Genomic DNA, 17,236 nt, shown 5'->3' with positions numbered 1-17,236 from the left:
AATGTGAGGTGAAACCTCACGGTTGTCTTGATTTGCATTTCTCTTACTATTAGTTATTTGGAGCATTCTTTCACGTGGTTGGGAATACTTTGCAATTCTCCTTTTAAGAATTATTTGTTTGTATCCTTTGCCAAATGTTATTTTATCACCATCACCACACTCTGTAATTCCAACTTTCTTCTCCAAAGGGTCATCTTGGTGGCACTGATGTTAGGGTAAAGAGGAATTAGTAACCCCATTTTGAAGATGGAAAAATAGAGAATTAGTAAGGTAGGTAGCTGCCAGACCTCAAGACAGAAGGTCTTGCAAACTTGGTATCTACCTCATAGGGTCACATGGCCTCTGGTCACTCAGAGGGGGGAAGATGCAGAGGCCTTGGCTACCACCCAAACCTCCCCTCAATATGTCACTTGAACATAGTGAATGAGAAGGGCTGTAGTGAGGAAGACAAGTTACTACTTTTGTCAGTATCTGCTACCTTTGATCATCAGCTAACATAAGGACATAAGCCTTCAATACGAATTGGCCCAAGGGACCTGACATCAGTAGCTAGGAAGTCACATCTCTTCCCTCCTCCATTAGGGCACTGTACATCTGCCTGGCAAACATCTCTCATTGTTCTCCTCAATGAATATCCCTTACTGTTCTCATTACTGTCCCAGTGGAACCTAAGAAAACCTGGGGATTCCTCTAAACTACAAAGAAGATACTGACCTGCATTTTGGATAGGGAATTTTCCTTACTTGAGTTTTCAATACCAGGGAAATTAGAGGTCTAGTCTCTTACCCTATCCAAATATAGACCTAACCTAGACAGACAGGTAGGCCAGCCCACCATCCTCAGTCAATGTCCCCAGTTAAGCTTTTTTTTTTTTTAAGCAATCGGGGTTAAGTAACTTGCTCAAGGTTACAGGGCCAGGTGTTTCTGGGTGGGTGCTAAGTGTCTGAGCCGCCCCTTAAGCTTTTCTTAACACCTAACCTTAGTTTTCTTATCTTGTCTCCAGGTTGGCCCAGCTATCCCATTAATTCACCTTCAGTATACTCACCCTGCAAGGTAACCAGGACAAACAGAAGCTTCTCTATAACCAAAACCCCAAGTCATGACTCTGGGGTGGGTCACACTTCAGGGGTACAGAGGCTAAAAGATTATTTAGGTCCTTTCTGCTTCCTGACCAGAAAAGATCCCAAGGACTACCTACCCCTACATTTGCCACTCTCATTGGGAAGGTTCTCTTTCTCAGCCTGAAAAAGCTCTTACAGGGGTGGCACAGCGAGTAAGAGCACCAACTCCAGCGTTGAGAAGACCTGGAGATCGAATCCCAGGCTCAGACACTTAGCACCCACCCAGAAACACCTGGCTGTGTAACCTTGAGCAAGTTACTTAACCCCAATTGCTTAGGGGTGGTCAGGTGGCTCAGTGAGTAAGAGCACTGGCTCCAGTGTCGGGATGACCTGGATCAAATCTGGGCTCAGATACTCAGCACCACACCCAGAAATAATAACTGGCCGTGTAATCTTGAGCAAGTTACTTAACCCCGATTGCTTTAAAAAAAAAACCAAAACTCTACAAAGAATACTGATGTCTTCGGTAACAGATTCTTTCTTCATTTGGCCCCAAAGGGAACCTACATCCCTTAGAACAGGGGGCAAACTAGTTACATAACAAGGGCCCTTCAAGAAAACCTGGGGGCCTGGGGACCAGTACAGACCCGACTTCTACCCCTGGAAAGCTAATTTCAAGTGCTAGCCTGAAATCCCAGCCTCTCCTTAATTCACCAGCCAGGGCTAAGGCAGGCTCTTCAGGCCTTTTCCTCCAGATGAAAATTCAGCAAGAAGAGGCACTTACAGAATAGACTACCCATATCCACCCTGTGCCTGCTTTGGGTTCTAGATCCTCACTACTCACCTTAAGCAGTACTGAGGATGGAAAAGAAAAAGAGAAGATGAAGGAAATGTGCCAGGGTGCCTCCTACTGTTACAATCTGACTCAAGCAAAAACCCTAAGGCTTCTAAGACAGAAAAATAAAGCAATCCTTGAATATAGAAAAGGAGAAGGAAAAGGGAGAGACGGAAGAGAATAAGCATTTATATAGTACCTACTATGTGCTAGGCACTGTACTAAGTGCTTTACAAATATTATCTCATTTGATTTAGGACATGATCTTCCAAGTGGGAAGCGCAGAAAAAAACTTCAGAACTCAGAAATTGGTTAGGAGGCCCGAAGAGGAGGCTAGACTTTCACCTACCCCTCTAATCTAGCCACAAAATTCATAGGTCTCTAAACCTGACTTCCAGTTCCATGTAGGCAACTGACTCAAAGGAAACAGACATCCCAGCCTTTACTGAGATGGGGAGGCCTAACAGACATTAGCCCAATAGAACAATGAGAAAGTTACGCTTTCCCAGAGGCAATGAAGAAACTATCATGTCTAAGGAACTGAGCTGAACTTCTCCAAGGAGCCATTCACAAACCTTCAACTCTCTGAGGCCATGCTGTAGGGCCAGGTAGCTGGGGTAGGGCAGAGAAGAGAGGAGGGGTTATTCAAGTACTTATTAGTCAGAGTGGGGTCAATGGACAATTGACCTTTGCTTGCCCCCATAAGACCATCACAAAGTCACACTACAGAGGCCCCAATTCTAACCACACACTCTTTATTGGGCATCCACAGTGCCTAGCTCCATGTCAGATGTAGGCCAAAGTGCCACAAGCCATCATAACCTGCCAGAAATCTTGCCTAAGGCCCCAGTCAAAGGTTAAGAAGACCATGTCCTTGGGGCAGCTGGGTGGCGAAGTAAATAGTGCAAAGGCCCTGGAGTCAGGAGGACCTGAGTTCAAATTCAACCTTTGACACTTAACACTTACTAGATGTGTGATCCTGAGCAAGTCACTTAACCTCAATTGACACCCCCCCCCATTCCTTCCCAATTAGATTATAGGTGGGAATGAATCAAAAATTGTGAGAAACTTCATTATAACATAAAACAAGGCACTAACTTTTCAAACCTTAGTAATATGGCTCTTGGTCAACTATAGTGAAAAACTGTTTTAGAAAGTCAAATGCCAACTCTCATAGCTTTTTAAAAAGTTTTCATCTTCTCTATAATATTGGACACTACTGAACAATTCCTCCTTTCTGGAAACTTCTTATTCCAAAGCATGGCATCCTCTTCGTTCTTCTTCCTCCCTTTTTAACTACTCTTGCCTTCCCTTCCCTTCCTACTTACTTCCTCTAAATAACAGGCAGTTAGGTGGCACAGTAAACACAGCACTGAGCCTGGGAGTCAGGAAGACCAGAGTTCAAATCCATCCTCAGATACTTCCTAGCTGTGTGACCCTAGGCAAATCATTCTACCTCTGTTTGCCTTAGGGTTATTGTGAAGACCAAATGATTTTTGAAGAAGATCAAATATTTGTAAAGCACTTAAACCCTGCCTGGCATATAGCAGACACTATGTCAACGTTTATTCCCTTCTCCCTTTTACCAAAGTTTAGTCTTCTCTTATCTCAACCAGTCTCTCCTCTCAATCACTCCTCCACCTTCAACTCTCCCTTTCTTTAGTCTATCCATAAGCCAAACTGAATTACTAGTAATCCTCAGAAGTAATCCACTTGCTGCTTCTGGGCATTTGCTCACTTATCACCTGAAATGCAGTCCCACCATATCTCTGTCCATTAAAATTTTACCCAACCTTTAAGACTTTGTTCCTCCTTTATGGAGATACCTCAGCCAAAAGCTCAAAGGGACCTCAGAGCTTATCTAGTACAGAGATGTGAAATTCATGGCTAGGACTGCTACCCTAACCAAATTTAAATGTAATTGAGAAATGTTTAGCAAAATAAATAAAAATACAATAACATAGTGTTATCTACTGCTTTTCTAAGTCAATATGTGCCAGCATGGATCTATTTCTATTTGAGTCTGACACCAATAATCCAGTACACCTAAACCTGAATCCTCTCTACAACCTTCCCATGTCAAGTGGTCTCTGAGCCTCCACTCCAAGATTCAATTCAACTCAAGATAACACATTTATTAAGTACTTACAGGCCCTCTGCTAGGCTGTGGAGACACAAAGATAAAAATAAAGTTGCTACCCTCTAGAAGCTTACACTCTATTGGAAGGAAACAACATGCACACAGATAAGTATGCACAAAAATCTATACAAAATGTAAATAATTTTAAGAAGGAAAAAACACTAACACTTGGGGAAATCAGAAAATTCCTCCTGTACAAAGTGGCACCTGAGTTGTCCTGAAGGAAGTTAGGGATTCCAAGAGACAGAGGTAAGAAAAGAATCTGTGGCAGGCCACCTGAACAAAGGCAAGGAGCCAAGGGGTGGAATATTATATGTGGAGAAAAGTGAGCAGGTCATTTTGACTGGAAAAGGGAGTGTATGAAAGGAAATAATATGAAATAAGACTAGAAAAGTAGGTGATAGCTAGACTATGGAGGGTGGGACACCTTAAATGCCAAACTTTGTATTTTATTTCAGAGATGAAAGCCACTGAAGATGTTCATATAGAAATGGGATGTGGTCAGATCAGTATTTTAGGAATATCAATTTAACAACTCTGCAAAAAGGTGGATTAAAGAGGGGAAAAACTACAAGAAGGGAGATCTTTTAAGCCTTGACAAGACAAGACTTTTAAGACTTGAAGAGTCTGGGCATGCGATAGGGGTATGAACTATGGTAGAGACTATGTCAGTAGACAGAAGGAGATTAATTCAAGACATGCTATGGGAAGTGGGAGAGAAAGAAGAATGCCTCCAAAGTTGTGGACTTGAACGACTGGAAGGATGGTAGTATCCTCAACAGAAATAGGGAAGTTTAGAAGATGGGATTAGGAGAAAATAAAATTAGTTTCTTTTTGGATTTTGAGTTTAAGATGTCCATGGTACATCATGGTGTAGGTGGTCCAGCTGGTAATTGGTAATAAGGAACTGAAATTCAGTGAAGAGATTAAGGCTAAATACACAGATATGAAGTTGTCTGCACAAAGCAAAAAATTAAACTTACGAAAGGCAAAGAGATTACAAAGAAGAAACTATAAGAGAAGAGGGTCCAAGCCAGAATCTTGGGAATGCCCACATTTAGGGGACAGAAGAAAAATGATTTAGCAAAAAGACTGAGAAAGAACTGTGCAGTAGGAAAACCAAGAGAGAGCAATGTCATAGAATCCAGGGTAGGAAAGACTATTAAGGACTAGGTGGCAGTTAATCATGTAAAAAGAAGAGTATTCCACAATTAGAGCATGTTAGAGTTGGAAGGGACCTCAGCACCCATCCAATCCAACCCATACCTGAAGAAGAATCTCCACTACAACAAACCCAACTAGTCATCATCCAGACTTTACTTGGAGGTATCCAGTGAGGGAGTTCATGACATTCTAAGGCAGCCCATTCTACTGTCAGGATAGCTTTATTGGGAAATTTTTCCTGATATTAAGCCTAAATTTGCCTCTTTGCAAATCTGAACCATAGCTCCTGGTTCTGCCTCCTCTACATGATAGCCCTTCAACTAAAGATAGCTATCACCACCCCTATCCCTGCTTGCCCCCAAGCTTCTTCTCTTCTCCATATTAAACATCTCCAGTTCTTTTAATCGATCCTCATATGGCCTAGACTCAAAGCCCTTCGCCACCCTGGTTTTCACTCTGGACTCTCTCTAGCTTAGCAATATATTTCCTAAAATGTGGTACCTAGAATTGAACACTGTATTTAAGATGTGACCTGATAAGGGGAGAAGACAAAGGTTACCTCTTCAATCCTGAAAACTAGGCTTCTCTTTTTTAAATTTATTTTTGGAGGGGGGAAGGCAATTGGGGTTAAGTAACTTGTCCAAGGTCACACAGCTAGTTAAGTGTCAAGTGTATGAAACCAGGTTTGAACTCAGGTCCTCCTAACTTCAGTGCCGGTGCTCTATTCACTGAGCCACCTAGGTGCCCCTAGGCTTCTCTTAATGCATCCTAAGGTCACACTAACTTTTCTGGCTCTCAATTATACTTAATTCTTATTGATCTTGTAGGCCATGAAAACCCCATAATCTTTTTTCAGACAAGCTGGTGTAGAATTATGCTTCTTATAATTTTTGAGCCTAGGATTTTACATATTTCTCTAGTAAATTTCATCTATTTAAATTTAGCTATATGTTTTGGCTTGTTGAGATGTTTCTGGATCATGTGTCTGTTATCCACTGTGATAGCTACTCTTCCCACCTTTGTATAATCTGCATATCTCATAAACATAAAAGCACAGATGCAAACACAGATCCTCAAAGCACTCCATTGGAAACCTCCTGCCAAACTGATAAAACTATTAATGATATTGCTTTTTGAATGTGGCAACTTAACCAATTTAATCAAGCATTTATTAAGTACATGTGTTGTGTCCCCCATTAGAATGTGTTCTTGAGAGCAAGGACTGTCTTACTTTTCTCTACTTTACCCCTAGAGCGTAGCACAGTGCTTAAATACGATCTTCCTTCATTCATTCAAGTACCTGCTATATGCAGAGTAAGTGAGACAGCTCCTTTCTTCAAGGAGCTTACTTTCTATGGCAAGATACATATTCACAGGTAAGTAAAATATATAACAGAATGTCCCCAAAAAATCTCAATGCAGTTTTTTTTTTTTTTTGCTTTTTGGAGGGCAATTGGGGTTAAGTAACTTGCCCAAGGTTACACAGCTAGTTTTTTTTGTTTGGGTGTTAAGTGTCTGAGGCCAGAACTGAACTCAGGTCTTCCTGACTCCGGGGCTGGCGCTTTTACTCACTGCGCCACCTAGCCACCCTCAGTGCAGCTTTAAGCTATGACTTAAAAGTGCACTAAGTCTCCGGGGATGCCCTGTGTACAAAATAAATACAATGTGATTTCAGGGTGGAGAGTGCACTAACAATTGAGGCCTAAGGCGGCACTTCAAGCCAACCTCAAACCTAGGGGTTCCAAGAGGCAGAAATTACAAAGAAAAGCATTCTAGGCAAAAGCATGATAGAAGCAGCAGACATAATACCATGCATGTAGGGGAACAACAAAGGAGCCAGTTTGCCTGAAGCAAACAACAGTGATGTAGAGTAATGTATAATCAGACTGAAAAGCTAACTAGGGCTAAATCATGAAGGCATTTATATATCAAGCTGAGGAGTCTAACCCCTTTGGCAGTCTAGTGAAGCCTATGGACTTCAAAATATCATTTTTAAATGCATAAAATACAATTATATTGAAATATATTTATTAATTTTTAAAACCCCAAAACAAGTTTACAGACTCCACATTAAGAGTCCCTGGAACTAGCTTCTTAAGCAAGAGAGTGATATGGTCACATATATCCTTTAAAAATATCCCTTTAGTAATCATGTGGTGGACAGATTAGAGAGGGTAAAGACTTGGATGGAGAAACCAATTAGGAGGGCGTTCTATCCTGGCAAGAAATAATGAGGACCTGGTTGTAGCATGAATGACATAAATGTCTGATGGGAGAGATGTCAAGGTAGAAGTGACAATATGATTAGATGGGGGAAGGGGCATGTCATTTTGCCCACATCTCTCCAACTTTTCCACTAGGCAAGTATGAGAAATTAGATCAAATGCTTCACTAAAATTAAAATCTAGGTAAACTATAACTATAGCATCCCACTGATCTACTGACTGATTGAATACCTGACAGAAAAGGGAAGTAAGATGAGGCTGGCAGGATGTGCTCTTTATTGAATGGTGACAGCTCTGTAGGATCTCTGCTTCCTGTTCTAGATGTTCCCCTACCATCTCTTATTCTTAGGAAATTCTTGAGCAGATGACTAAAGTCAAAAGCACTAGGCTCCCACTTGTAGACTCTATTTTCTCCTTTTTGAAATTCAGAACATTGCCTTTCTCAGGTCTCCAATATATACCTACATGTTTATATTTTTTCAAGTATCACCAAACAGTGGCTCAATAAGACATCGGTTCAATATCAGGACTGCCACGTAGTTTATATAGTCCAGGTGCCTTTCATCCTTTGAGTACAGGTGGTGCTTTCTTTATGCTCTCCTCTCTTATCTTGGGTATCTGCTCCCTGTTATCGATTTTTGTTCTGTGCAAAGAGTGAACAAAGGTCACTCTCCTTGACAGATAAAACAGAAACAATTTTTGCTTGAAGTGCTCTGCCTTCTGTCTTCACTAATCTTCTTCCTTTTCTGCAAAAGCAAGCCCTTCTCTCTCCCTCAGCACATCTTCAAAAGAACACCAATAAAGGCCCTTGTGTAGTCTTTCCTTGGCAGTTTCTTTAGCCCTCCTGCCATTTCTCTTAGTATTGCTCCACCCTTCTGTGTTCATCTTGATTCCTGCCCTTACTTCCATTTTCTAACCCTAGATTTAAACTCCAAATCACCTGGCGAATTTTCTGTGCATTCACATCAATCTCATCACACAAATTCCATTTTTCCTCCATCAAAATTGCTTCCCTTTGTGTCTTCAGAATTTTATTGTTGAGATCCTTCCTGGGCTGTGTTACCAATTGCAAAGTTAAATTAATTTGAATTTCTCAGCTAGCTTCCCCTGCAGGATCCTCCATGAGATCCTTACTCATCTTTCCTTCAAACCCTGTAAAATCTGCTTTCCAAAATCTAGGGCTCAGGGAGGCTAGGTGGCGCAGTGAAAAGAGCACCAACCCTGGAGTCAGGAGGACCTGAGTTCAAATCCGGCCTCAGACACTTAACACTTACTAGCTGTGTGACCTTGGGCAAGTCACTTAACCCCAATTGCCCTGCCCTCCCCCCTCCAAAAAAGCAAATAAATAAATAAAGTAAAACAAAATCTAGGGCTCAGGTCAGACTGCGCTGAATTTTGTACTCTTCTAAGGAGAATGGTTACTTCTCTCCCAAGATTTACGTCATTTTCACTTTGCAACCAATCCTAATAGGTTAGGGAGCACCAAAAGCAGAAAAGAGCTCCCTATTGTTGGTTCTTCCATCTTTTAAAGCGTGAAATTATCATTAAGGCAGGTCACAAAATTGTGAGATAGAGAATCCCAGCAAAACCCTGGATAACTGAAGTCCCCAATCACTATTGTATTGTACTTCTGTGTCAGGCTTGTGATTTGTTTCTAGAATTCCTCAACTATTTCCTCTTTCTATCCAGATGTTCTATAGAATAAAGGCTTGGAAAAGATCATTGGATCTAGCAGATAAGAAAGAGCTAGCTTTGGAAAGAGCAGTTTCAGGCCACTATTGGAGTCAGAAACCAGAATGAGGCTTTGAGGACTGAGAGGTAAGTAAGAGGTATGAAAATGGAGACAAGTGTAAATGAACCTCTCTAGAACTTTGGCTATGAAAGGGAAGACAGATAGAGGAGCTATCTTCCACCATCCTTAAATAAACGCCTTTGCTAAGGAGCAACTAACTCCCCTTCCTAACTCCTCTAGGAAGAAAACAACAACAAAAAGAGCTGATAACTTAAACCCTAGACATATGCTCTTTTGTCTCCTGGGGAGAAACTATTTGGCAAAATTTCCCTCTTCATTGAGAAAGAGCCTGCTCCCAGAGAAGCTTTGGAGTTAGTCAAGAGAGAAACAGGCCAGAAGAGAGAAAGTATCAGATTTCCCTTTCCTTCCCCTTTCACTTAAAACCCCAAGTTGCTCTAAATAAGAAATTTCCATTTTCCTCACACCCTCCCTATTCCCCCTCCTCTGCCTTTGGAAAGTCTCACATCAATTTTCCCAACAACTGGACTAGAGCCCTACAAATTACATTCCCCCAAATGGTTACCTTCCCTTTGCCTTAGTCAGTTAAAATGGGGGAAAAAAAGGAAAGGAAGAATAGTGGCTTGAATACCTGGGTAATTAGTATCCTAGTTCTGTGCCAGGCTAGCTTCTGAAACACCAGGCCCTGTGCTTTCTCAGATCCCCTCAATCCTTGTGCCCAAACACCAAACCCTTCCCCTGCCTATACCTTCATCTCTAGAACCAAAGAATATCAGAGTTGGACTAGATGACTGAATGGTCCCTTCTGAGCAAGAATCCCCTCAATAATATCCTGAAGGAGTTTCTACCACCCAGATGAAACTCAATACTCTCCAAGGAAACTAATTTCCTACTCTATTGTTGGACAGCTCCAATTCTTAGAAAGGTCTCCCACATCACAAGCTAAAATCTGCCCTTCTCCCTACCCCCAAATCCTTAATGTTATTAGTTCTACCCTCTGGAATCAAGCAGATTCAATCCAATCCCTTTTCCCCCCCAAAATGAACCTTCTGATATTTTAAAACAGTAATCATGTCCCTCTAATCCCAGTTCATAACTTATTGCTTTCATGGGGAATAAGGAAGCTGAGGTGGGGGAATAAAGGATGTGATTCAGAAGGTAAACAGCAGCCCCTTCTAGATTCCTGACCCACAGAGGCCTCACCTTGAAACAGGGGTAGGAGGAACCTAGTTTACACCCCAAACCGGAACTATCCTGTCCAAGCTAAGCAGGAAGTATTGGGAAAACACTGAAGAACTGTTCTCCACAGGTCATGGGGCCAAGTGAAGGGTAGAAGGTAAGGAAGGGGTGATGATGAGAAAAGGCAAGAAGAGGTCAGTGATGAGAGAAAGACTGTTATAGGGAAAGGAAGAAAGCTGTAACCGGGTAGGCAATGATTGGGGAAAAATAGGTTAGAGAAGGTTACAGAGACAGTAAAAACACGATTAGATACCACTTAACTGCTTACAAAGTAGTTTACCTGTATCATCTCATTTAATCCTTAAAATAACCATGCAAAATAAGATGGCAGCACAAGTACCATTATCCTCAGTTTACAGACTGGGGAACTGAGATCCAGAGCTGTTAAAATAATTTCCCTGAAACTAATTAGTGACAGAGCTGGGGCTCAAACCCAGATCTTTTGAAGCCTAGGCCAGTGCTTTACTGCTGTTGGGAGGGATAGTAAAGGGGCAAGCAAAAAGATTGAAAAGACAAATGGAGACAGGGAAGGATAGTTAGTAACAGGGCAGAGATGAAGATGTGGGAAGGGCAGTGATACACAAGAGTCCCCAATCTGACAGGATCCTTCAGATCCAGTCCCCTGCCTCTAAGCAAGATGGCAACTTCCCCTAATACAGTGAAAGAGGATGAGGGAAAAGGGAGTCTCTTCTTTCTCCAAAGAAAATTTCTCAGCTAATGTTGGTTATACAATCCAGGGCTTCCTACCTATGTAGCATGAACTTAATCATTCTAATTAGAAGTGACTATTTTCTACTTTAATCTCTCTTAGTACTGTGTTCATACTACTCTTATGAAATGGTATTTTGCTTCATATTACATTTTAGGTTACCCAGAAGCAGAAAAGCTGAACATAAAGACTCTGCACAAAGTAGGTTCATGATAGTTTGCTGACTTGATGGTATGAAAAATTCTTCTTCATACAATGGGAAGTGATGAGGGCTTGAATTAGGGTAGACACCTTGATGGGCAAATGTAGGAGAGTGCCTTTTCCATATGTATATAAAGGTGTAAAGGACCTAAGAGCTGTCCTTGAGATTGGCTCAACTCTCCTTTATGTCTGCCACTCTCTTCCCCTCCCTGCTGTACGGACAGCTCTGGGCTTCTTGGTTTAGTACTGAGATAGAGGATGAGGAGATGGGGGACCCAGAGGTGGCTCAGGAGGACAGGCCTTTGGGTAGAAGGAGCAGAAGGAACTGAAGGTTGGCTATGTGGCATAGCCTCCTAACCAGTCTCTCTTCCTTTAGCCTTTCCTGTCCAATCTATCCCACATGTGCTGGCTTATTTGTCTTTATGGCTTCTATGATTCTGATCACATTACTCTCTAGTTCAAAAATCTTCTATTTCCTACAAAATAAAAGCAAAATTCCTTAGCACTTGAAAGTGCCCAGCACACAGTCAGTACTTAGTGTTTGCTGACTGACAGCCTGACATTTGAGGCCCTCCAAGATCTGGCTGCAGCCTAGACTCCCAAACTTCTTTCTTACTGTCCCCCCACACATATGCCCCTGATGTTTTAGCCAGAGTTAATTTCCCATCACCGCCCATTCCCATACTTTTTACATGCCTCCCTCAAGCCTATCCTTCCTCAGTCTATCAAAATCCTAGCCATCCTTCAAGGCTTGGCTTGAATGCCACTCCCTCTACCGAGGTTTCCCTGAACTCTCAACTAAAAGGGACTCCAGGGTCCTCTGACTGCTCATAGCACTTTTCCCTGTAAAGAATACTTTCCTACCTCCCTTTTTTTTTTCTTGTTTTGTTCTTTTATTTGGCCCATTCACGCTATTCAGGGGTGGAACTCCACCATTCATAGTCCACCATTCATAGTGTTACTCCTACAAATTATAGTTCATTTTTTATCCCTTTTTCTCGACACTCCCTCTCCAATCAGCTTATACATGCCTTGATAACAGGGACTGTAATCCTATTTCATTTTGTTTTGTCAATGCTGCCCACGGAGGCTTGCACACAGTAGGCATCAGCGCGTGTTTGGGGTTTTTGCTTTTAAACAAATGGATGAATGAGAGAAAGGCTCCCTTCCCTCTCAGAGCCTCACACACGGACGGAGAGAAATGGTCAGACCTAAGAGTCTGGGGGAGGGGAAAGAGTGAGGAATCCAGGCAGTCACAGGAGGGAAGCAAGGGTCGGGACAGAAGGAAGGGCAGGGTCAGAAAAGACCGGGTGGAGAGGAGGCTGGCGAAGCAGCCGCAGCGACAAAATTGGGGGCTGGGGGTTGGCAGTGGAAGGGACGGGGATCGGAGGGGGGGGCGGTGGGAGTTAGGGTAGGGCCGGGAAGGGTCACCCAGGGGTCACAGGGGTCCAGGATTAGAGCCCATTACCTCAAGTCTGGGGGGCCCACTCCCTCTCCGTTTCCTTCCTCAGAGGATGTCCGGGTGAAAGCCGGAGCTGCAGTCGGGGTCGGGACGTCCCCCCCGCCGCCTGCGTCCTCTCCCGCTCCCGCCGCCGTCCGCAGCTCCTCTTCAGTCTGGCTCCCCGCGGTCCCACCACCACCGCTGCCCCCGCTCGCTGTCCGCGGGCCCGTCCTCCGGCGCCGAGAGCCGCCCGCGCCACCTCGGTCCCCCATCTCCTTGGCCTCAACCTCAGCCACTGCCACCGAGCGCCTGGCTGCCCCGCGGCTCCGGCACGGCCCTGTACGGCCCGGGCCCCGCCCCGCCCCCGCCCCCTCCTTCGGCCCCGCCTTCCCGTCCCATCAGCCAACCGCTGCTAACCGCTAACCGCTGCCCCCTGCCGTCCGCCGTAGGCAAGCCGCCCCAGTCCCAGAAGCTCCAGTTGGGTGGGAAGCGAAGGGAAGCGGTGGACTAAGGAAAGCGCAGGCGCACGCCGCTCTCGAGGATTTGTAGGTCCCGCGGAGGTGGGGCGAGGCACGTGGGAGTGTGAAGCGCAGAGGAAGTGGCGACTGCAGACCAACCAGGTCTTGTAGTCCCAGGCTGGGCAGGGGAAGGCGAGAAAAGGGGGGTGCATCCCCTCCTCCAGGCGACATTGGACGACCAGAAGGCTAAGACGCAAGCGTGTCCCGAACCGGTAACGGAGACGCATCCTGGGAGTTGTAGTGTGGAGGTGACTCAAGCACGTGGGCCAGACGCGGCTATACGTTCCAGAGTCCCGGTGCTGCTCCGCTTATGATTCTGTTAACCAGAGTATTGGGGAGCAGGAGAGTTACAAAGACATAGCAGTAAATTAACGAATTAAGTCGTTCTCTCCTGCTATTCATCCTTTCTACCATAACACAATTGACACAATAAGCTTTGTTACTTAATTGACCATGCTACCGCTACAGTAATACAATAAAGGAGTTGGATAAATGGTCTCTAAAGTCCCTTCCCACTCTTCTTTTAAAAATGTTTCTCCTCTATTTGAAAACCTAGAATTCCCTTGGGCCAAAAGATAAAACATTAACTTCTTAGCCTGAAATTTAAGGCCTTTTATGATCCGGCTCCAGCCTGCCTTTCCAGGTAGAGTTCTTATTACTTCTTATGAAATGTACATTCCAGACAAACCGAACAACTTTCTGGTCCCTGAACTCCGTTGATACATTTCCTCGTGTCATTAGTCATGCCTAGAATGCACCTTATTACTCAAGGCCTGCTGAAATTCTTCTTGTAGGAGTTCCAGGAAGAGGGAGTGATTACTACTAAATGAGAAAAATAAAATAAGGAGAAAGAGCAGAAGGAAAGAACAAGAATGAAGGGAAAAGCCTTCAAAGGAAAGCTAACAGAGCAATTAAAGGAGGAAACCAAAAAACAAACCCAGACCCCAATACAGTTCCCTATGAGGTAAAAGAAAACAAGAGTGTTGGGTTTTGAGCTGTAAAACCAATAAACTAAACACTCTAATTTTACAAATGAAGAAATTAGGCCCAGGAATATTGAGTTGACTCCTGATTTCTACTGTATCATGTTGCCTCTTCTCCAGAAGGAAAGAACATGACTATAATAACAACTATACCTCTAGAAAAGGTGATGGAAACACCACAAGACCTTCCAGGGCTAATTATATTATATATAATTATATAATTATAATTTAGAATTATAATAATAGATATACAGAAAGCTCTGCCATCTATAAAATTGGAAATAAGTTACCTGATGGAAAAAGTCAATAAGAACATGAGAATTGATTAGATGGAGTAGAAAATTTCTGAGCAGGGTGACTCAATCAGAATGAAAAAATACACAGGTAGAAAAACAAATAACAGAGCCAAGTTGTTTTGGGGTTGGGGTTTTGTTTTTTTTTTTTGCTTTTTTTCTGGAAGGGGGAGGCAGGGCAATTGGAGTTAAGTGACTTGCTCAAGGTCACATGGCTAGTAAGTGTTAAGTTACTGAGGCCAGATTTGAACTTGGATCTTCCTGATTCTAGGGCCAGTGCTCTATTCACTGTGCCACCTAGCCACCCCCAAGTTGTTTTTTTAAAAGACAACATTGAGAGATTTCAGTTCTCTTCAAACCAAAGCAACAGAGCTAAAGGACTGTGATCAGCAAGATAATCTGAGATAATTAGAAAAAATAAAAAAGCCAATGGTATAAATACCATATTCTGAGTACATGGAATACTATACTCTAGAAAATTGTCTAGAAGGATTGGAAATAGAGTGAAAATTTATAGAATCATAAGATACCAACAAAGAAAATCTCTAAAGTTGACTCCTTAAGAAAGTTTCAGAGCTACACTGTCAAGAATTTTGCAAGTAACCAAGAGGAAGCATTTCACAAAAAAAACAAAAAACACCCATTCACATTATTCAAGACTACTCAATAATGACAAAAATGGGGAAAAAATAAAACCAGTAGAATGTGATTTGCTGCAAATCCAAAGGAATAGGCCTTCATCCCAAAATTGCTTCTCCTGGAAAGCTGAGCATGTTCCATTAAGAGAAAAGTTGGTTGTTCAATGAGGTCAGAAAGTTGTGTTTTCCTGTTGTGAAATCCAGAAGTAGTCAGGACCTTTGGCATGTAAATTGAAGAAGAAGCAAAAATAATATAATCTAGATATGAATACATGGCATGAGTAAAGGATGAATCAACTTACAGAAGTTTTAAGGAAATACATTTAGTGTAGCTGCTTTTAAGTCCTAGGTTTTTAAGGGTTATTGAAACTGAAGGGAAGAATTCCTTGAAAAGAAAACAGATTAGGGGCAGCTAGGTGGTGCAGTGAATAGAGCACCGGCCCTGGAGTCAGGAGGACCTGAGTTCAAATCCAGCCTCAGATACTTAACACAAAAAAAACTAGCTGTGTGACCTTAGGCAAGTCACTTAACCCCAATTGCCCTCCAAAGAAAAGAAAAGAAAACAGATGGAATTAAAGGATCTTGTGGTGTCCAAATATGATCATGAACTCTATCAATTAAAAAAAAAAAAGAACTTGAACACAGCTCTTTTATGTGCATATTTATTTGTTCATAAATATGCACATATATACATTATAAAAAGTATAAATTTAAAAGAATGCAATAGTAGTGTATGTGGCATGGCATAAGGGAGAAGGAGCTAGTCTCCCAGGAAGAGTTGAACCAAACGCTACTTCTGACATATACTAGTTACGAGTGAGTCATTTAACCTCTCGTCGTGCTCAGCAATTCTTAAGATTATATATTGCAAAGGAGGTACTGATCTGCAGTGAGAGAGGGAGTTTACTCACCTGGGAGTCCCCATACCAATGAAACCACAGGTTCAATTGCTATCCTAATAAAATTTCATTGAGAGCGATGTGAGTGAATGTGCTTCATTATTTTTAAAATTTTTTGACATCACTTTTGGATATAGCAATTTGAAGATAGGATTCTAAGTTCAATATACTCCATTATTTAGTTGTAATGACTATCATAGGTAAAAATGAAATCTCCCAAAGATTTGTGCATTCTAATGGAAAAAATATATCACTAACCTGTTTGCTAAACCATGATACTCATTTTTTTTTAAGCAATCGGGGTTAAGTAACTTGCTCAAGGTTACACACCCAGGTTTCTGGGTGGGTGCTAAGTGTCTGAGCCTGGATTCTATCCCAGGTTATCCTGACTCTGGGGCTGGTACTCTTATTCGCTGTGCTACCTGGCCGCCCCATCATGATACTCATTTTTCAATCCCAACCACCAATCATACCAAGGTTTTTGTTGAAAGTCAGCTAGTAATTTTCCATTTTCACCATATACAAATCAGAAAATGTTGTATTTTTATGGTTTTATTAGTTCAATAGTTTTCTTAATTTCAGTTTTATTAATCTCTCCTTTGGTTTTCAGTATTTCGAATTTAGTATTTATTTGGGGATTTACAATTCGTTCTTTTTCTAGCTTTTTCAGTTGCATGGCCAATTTATTGATCTCCATTTTCTCTATTTTATTCATGTATGCATTCAGAGATATAAAATTTCCCCTAAGAACTGCTTTTGCTGTATTCCAAAAGTTTTGGTATGTTGTCTCATTATTGTCATTCCCTTGAATGAAATTATTGATTGTTTCTATTATTTTCTTGTTTGACCACTCCTTCTTTAGGATTAAATTATTTAGTTTCCAATTAGTTTCTAGTCTATCTTTCCATGGCCTTTTATTACATATAATTTTTATTGCATCATGATCTGAAAATGATGCATTTAGTATTTCTGCCTTTCTGCACTGGATTGTAAGGTTTTTATGCCCTAGTACATGGTCTGTTTTTGTGTGTGTGCCATGTACCACTGAGAAGAAGGTATATTCCTTCTTATCCCTATTCAATTTTCTCCAGAGGTTTACCATATTTACCTTCTCTAACAATCTATTCACTTCCTTAACTT

At 42.1% G+C, this 17,236-nt stretch overlaps 1 protein-coding gene across 1 annotated transcript in view; it reads right to left on the bottom strand.

The window, feature by feature from the left end:
* The window catches only part of DGAT1 (diacylglycerol O-acyltransferase 1), a 34,513-nt gene extending 21,406 nt beyond the window's left edge, over positions 1-13,107 (bottom strand). Inside the window, exon 1 of the mRNA XM_069097023.1 lies at positions 12,793-13,107. Coding sequence (XP_068953124.1) covers positions 12,793-13,037 — 245 coding nt within the window. The 5' untranslated portion in view covers positions 13,038-13,107. The remainder of the gene's footprint in view (positions 1-12,792) is intronic.
* Positions 13,108-17,236: the final 4,129 nt, after the last annotated feature.

Source organism: Petaurus breviceps, unplaced genomic scaffold (assembly GCF_028583685.1).
Source record: "Petaurus breviceps papuanus isolate PSGF00001 unplaced genomic scaffold, PetGlider_PUasm1.0 350, whole genome shotgun sequence".
In the NCBI taxonomy this organism is placed as follows: Eukaryota; Metazoa; Chordata; class Mammalia; order Diprotodontia; family Petauridae; genus Petaurus; species Petaurus breviceps.
Note: the sequence above shows the minus strand (reverse complement) of the source record. Positions and strands in the feature narration are given on the sequence as shown.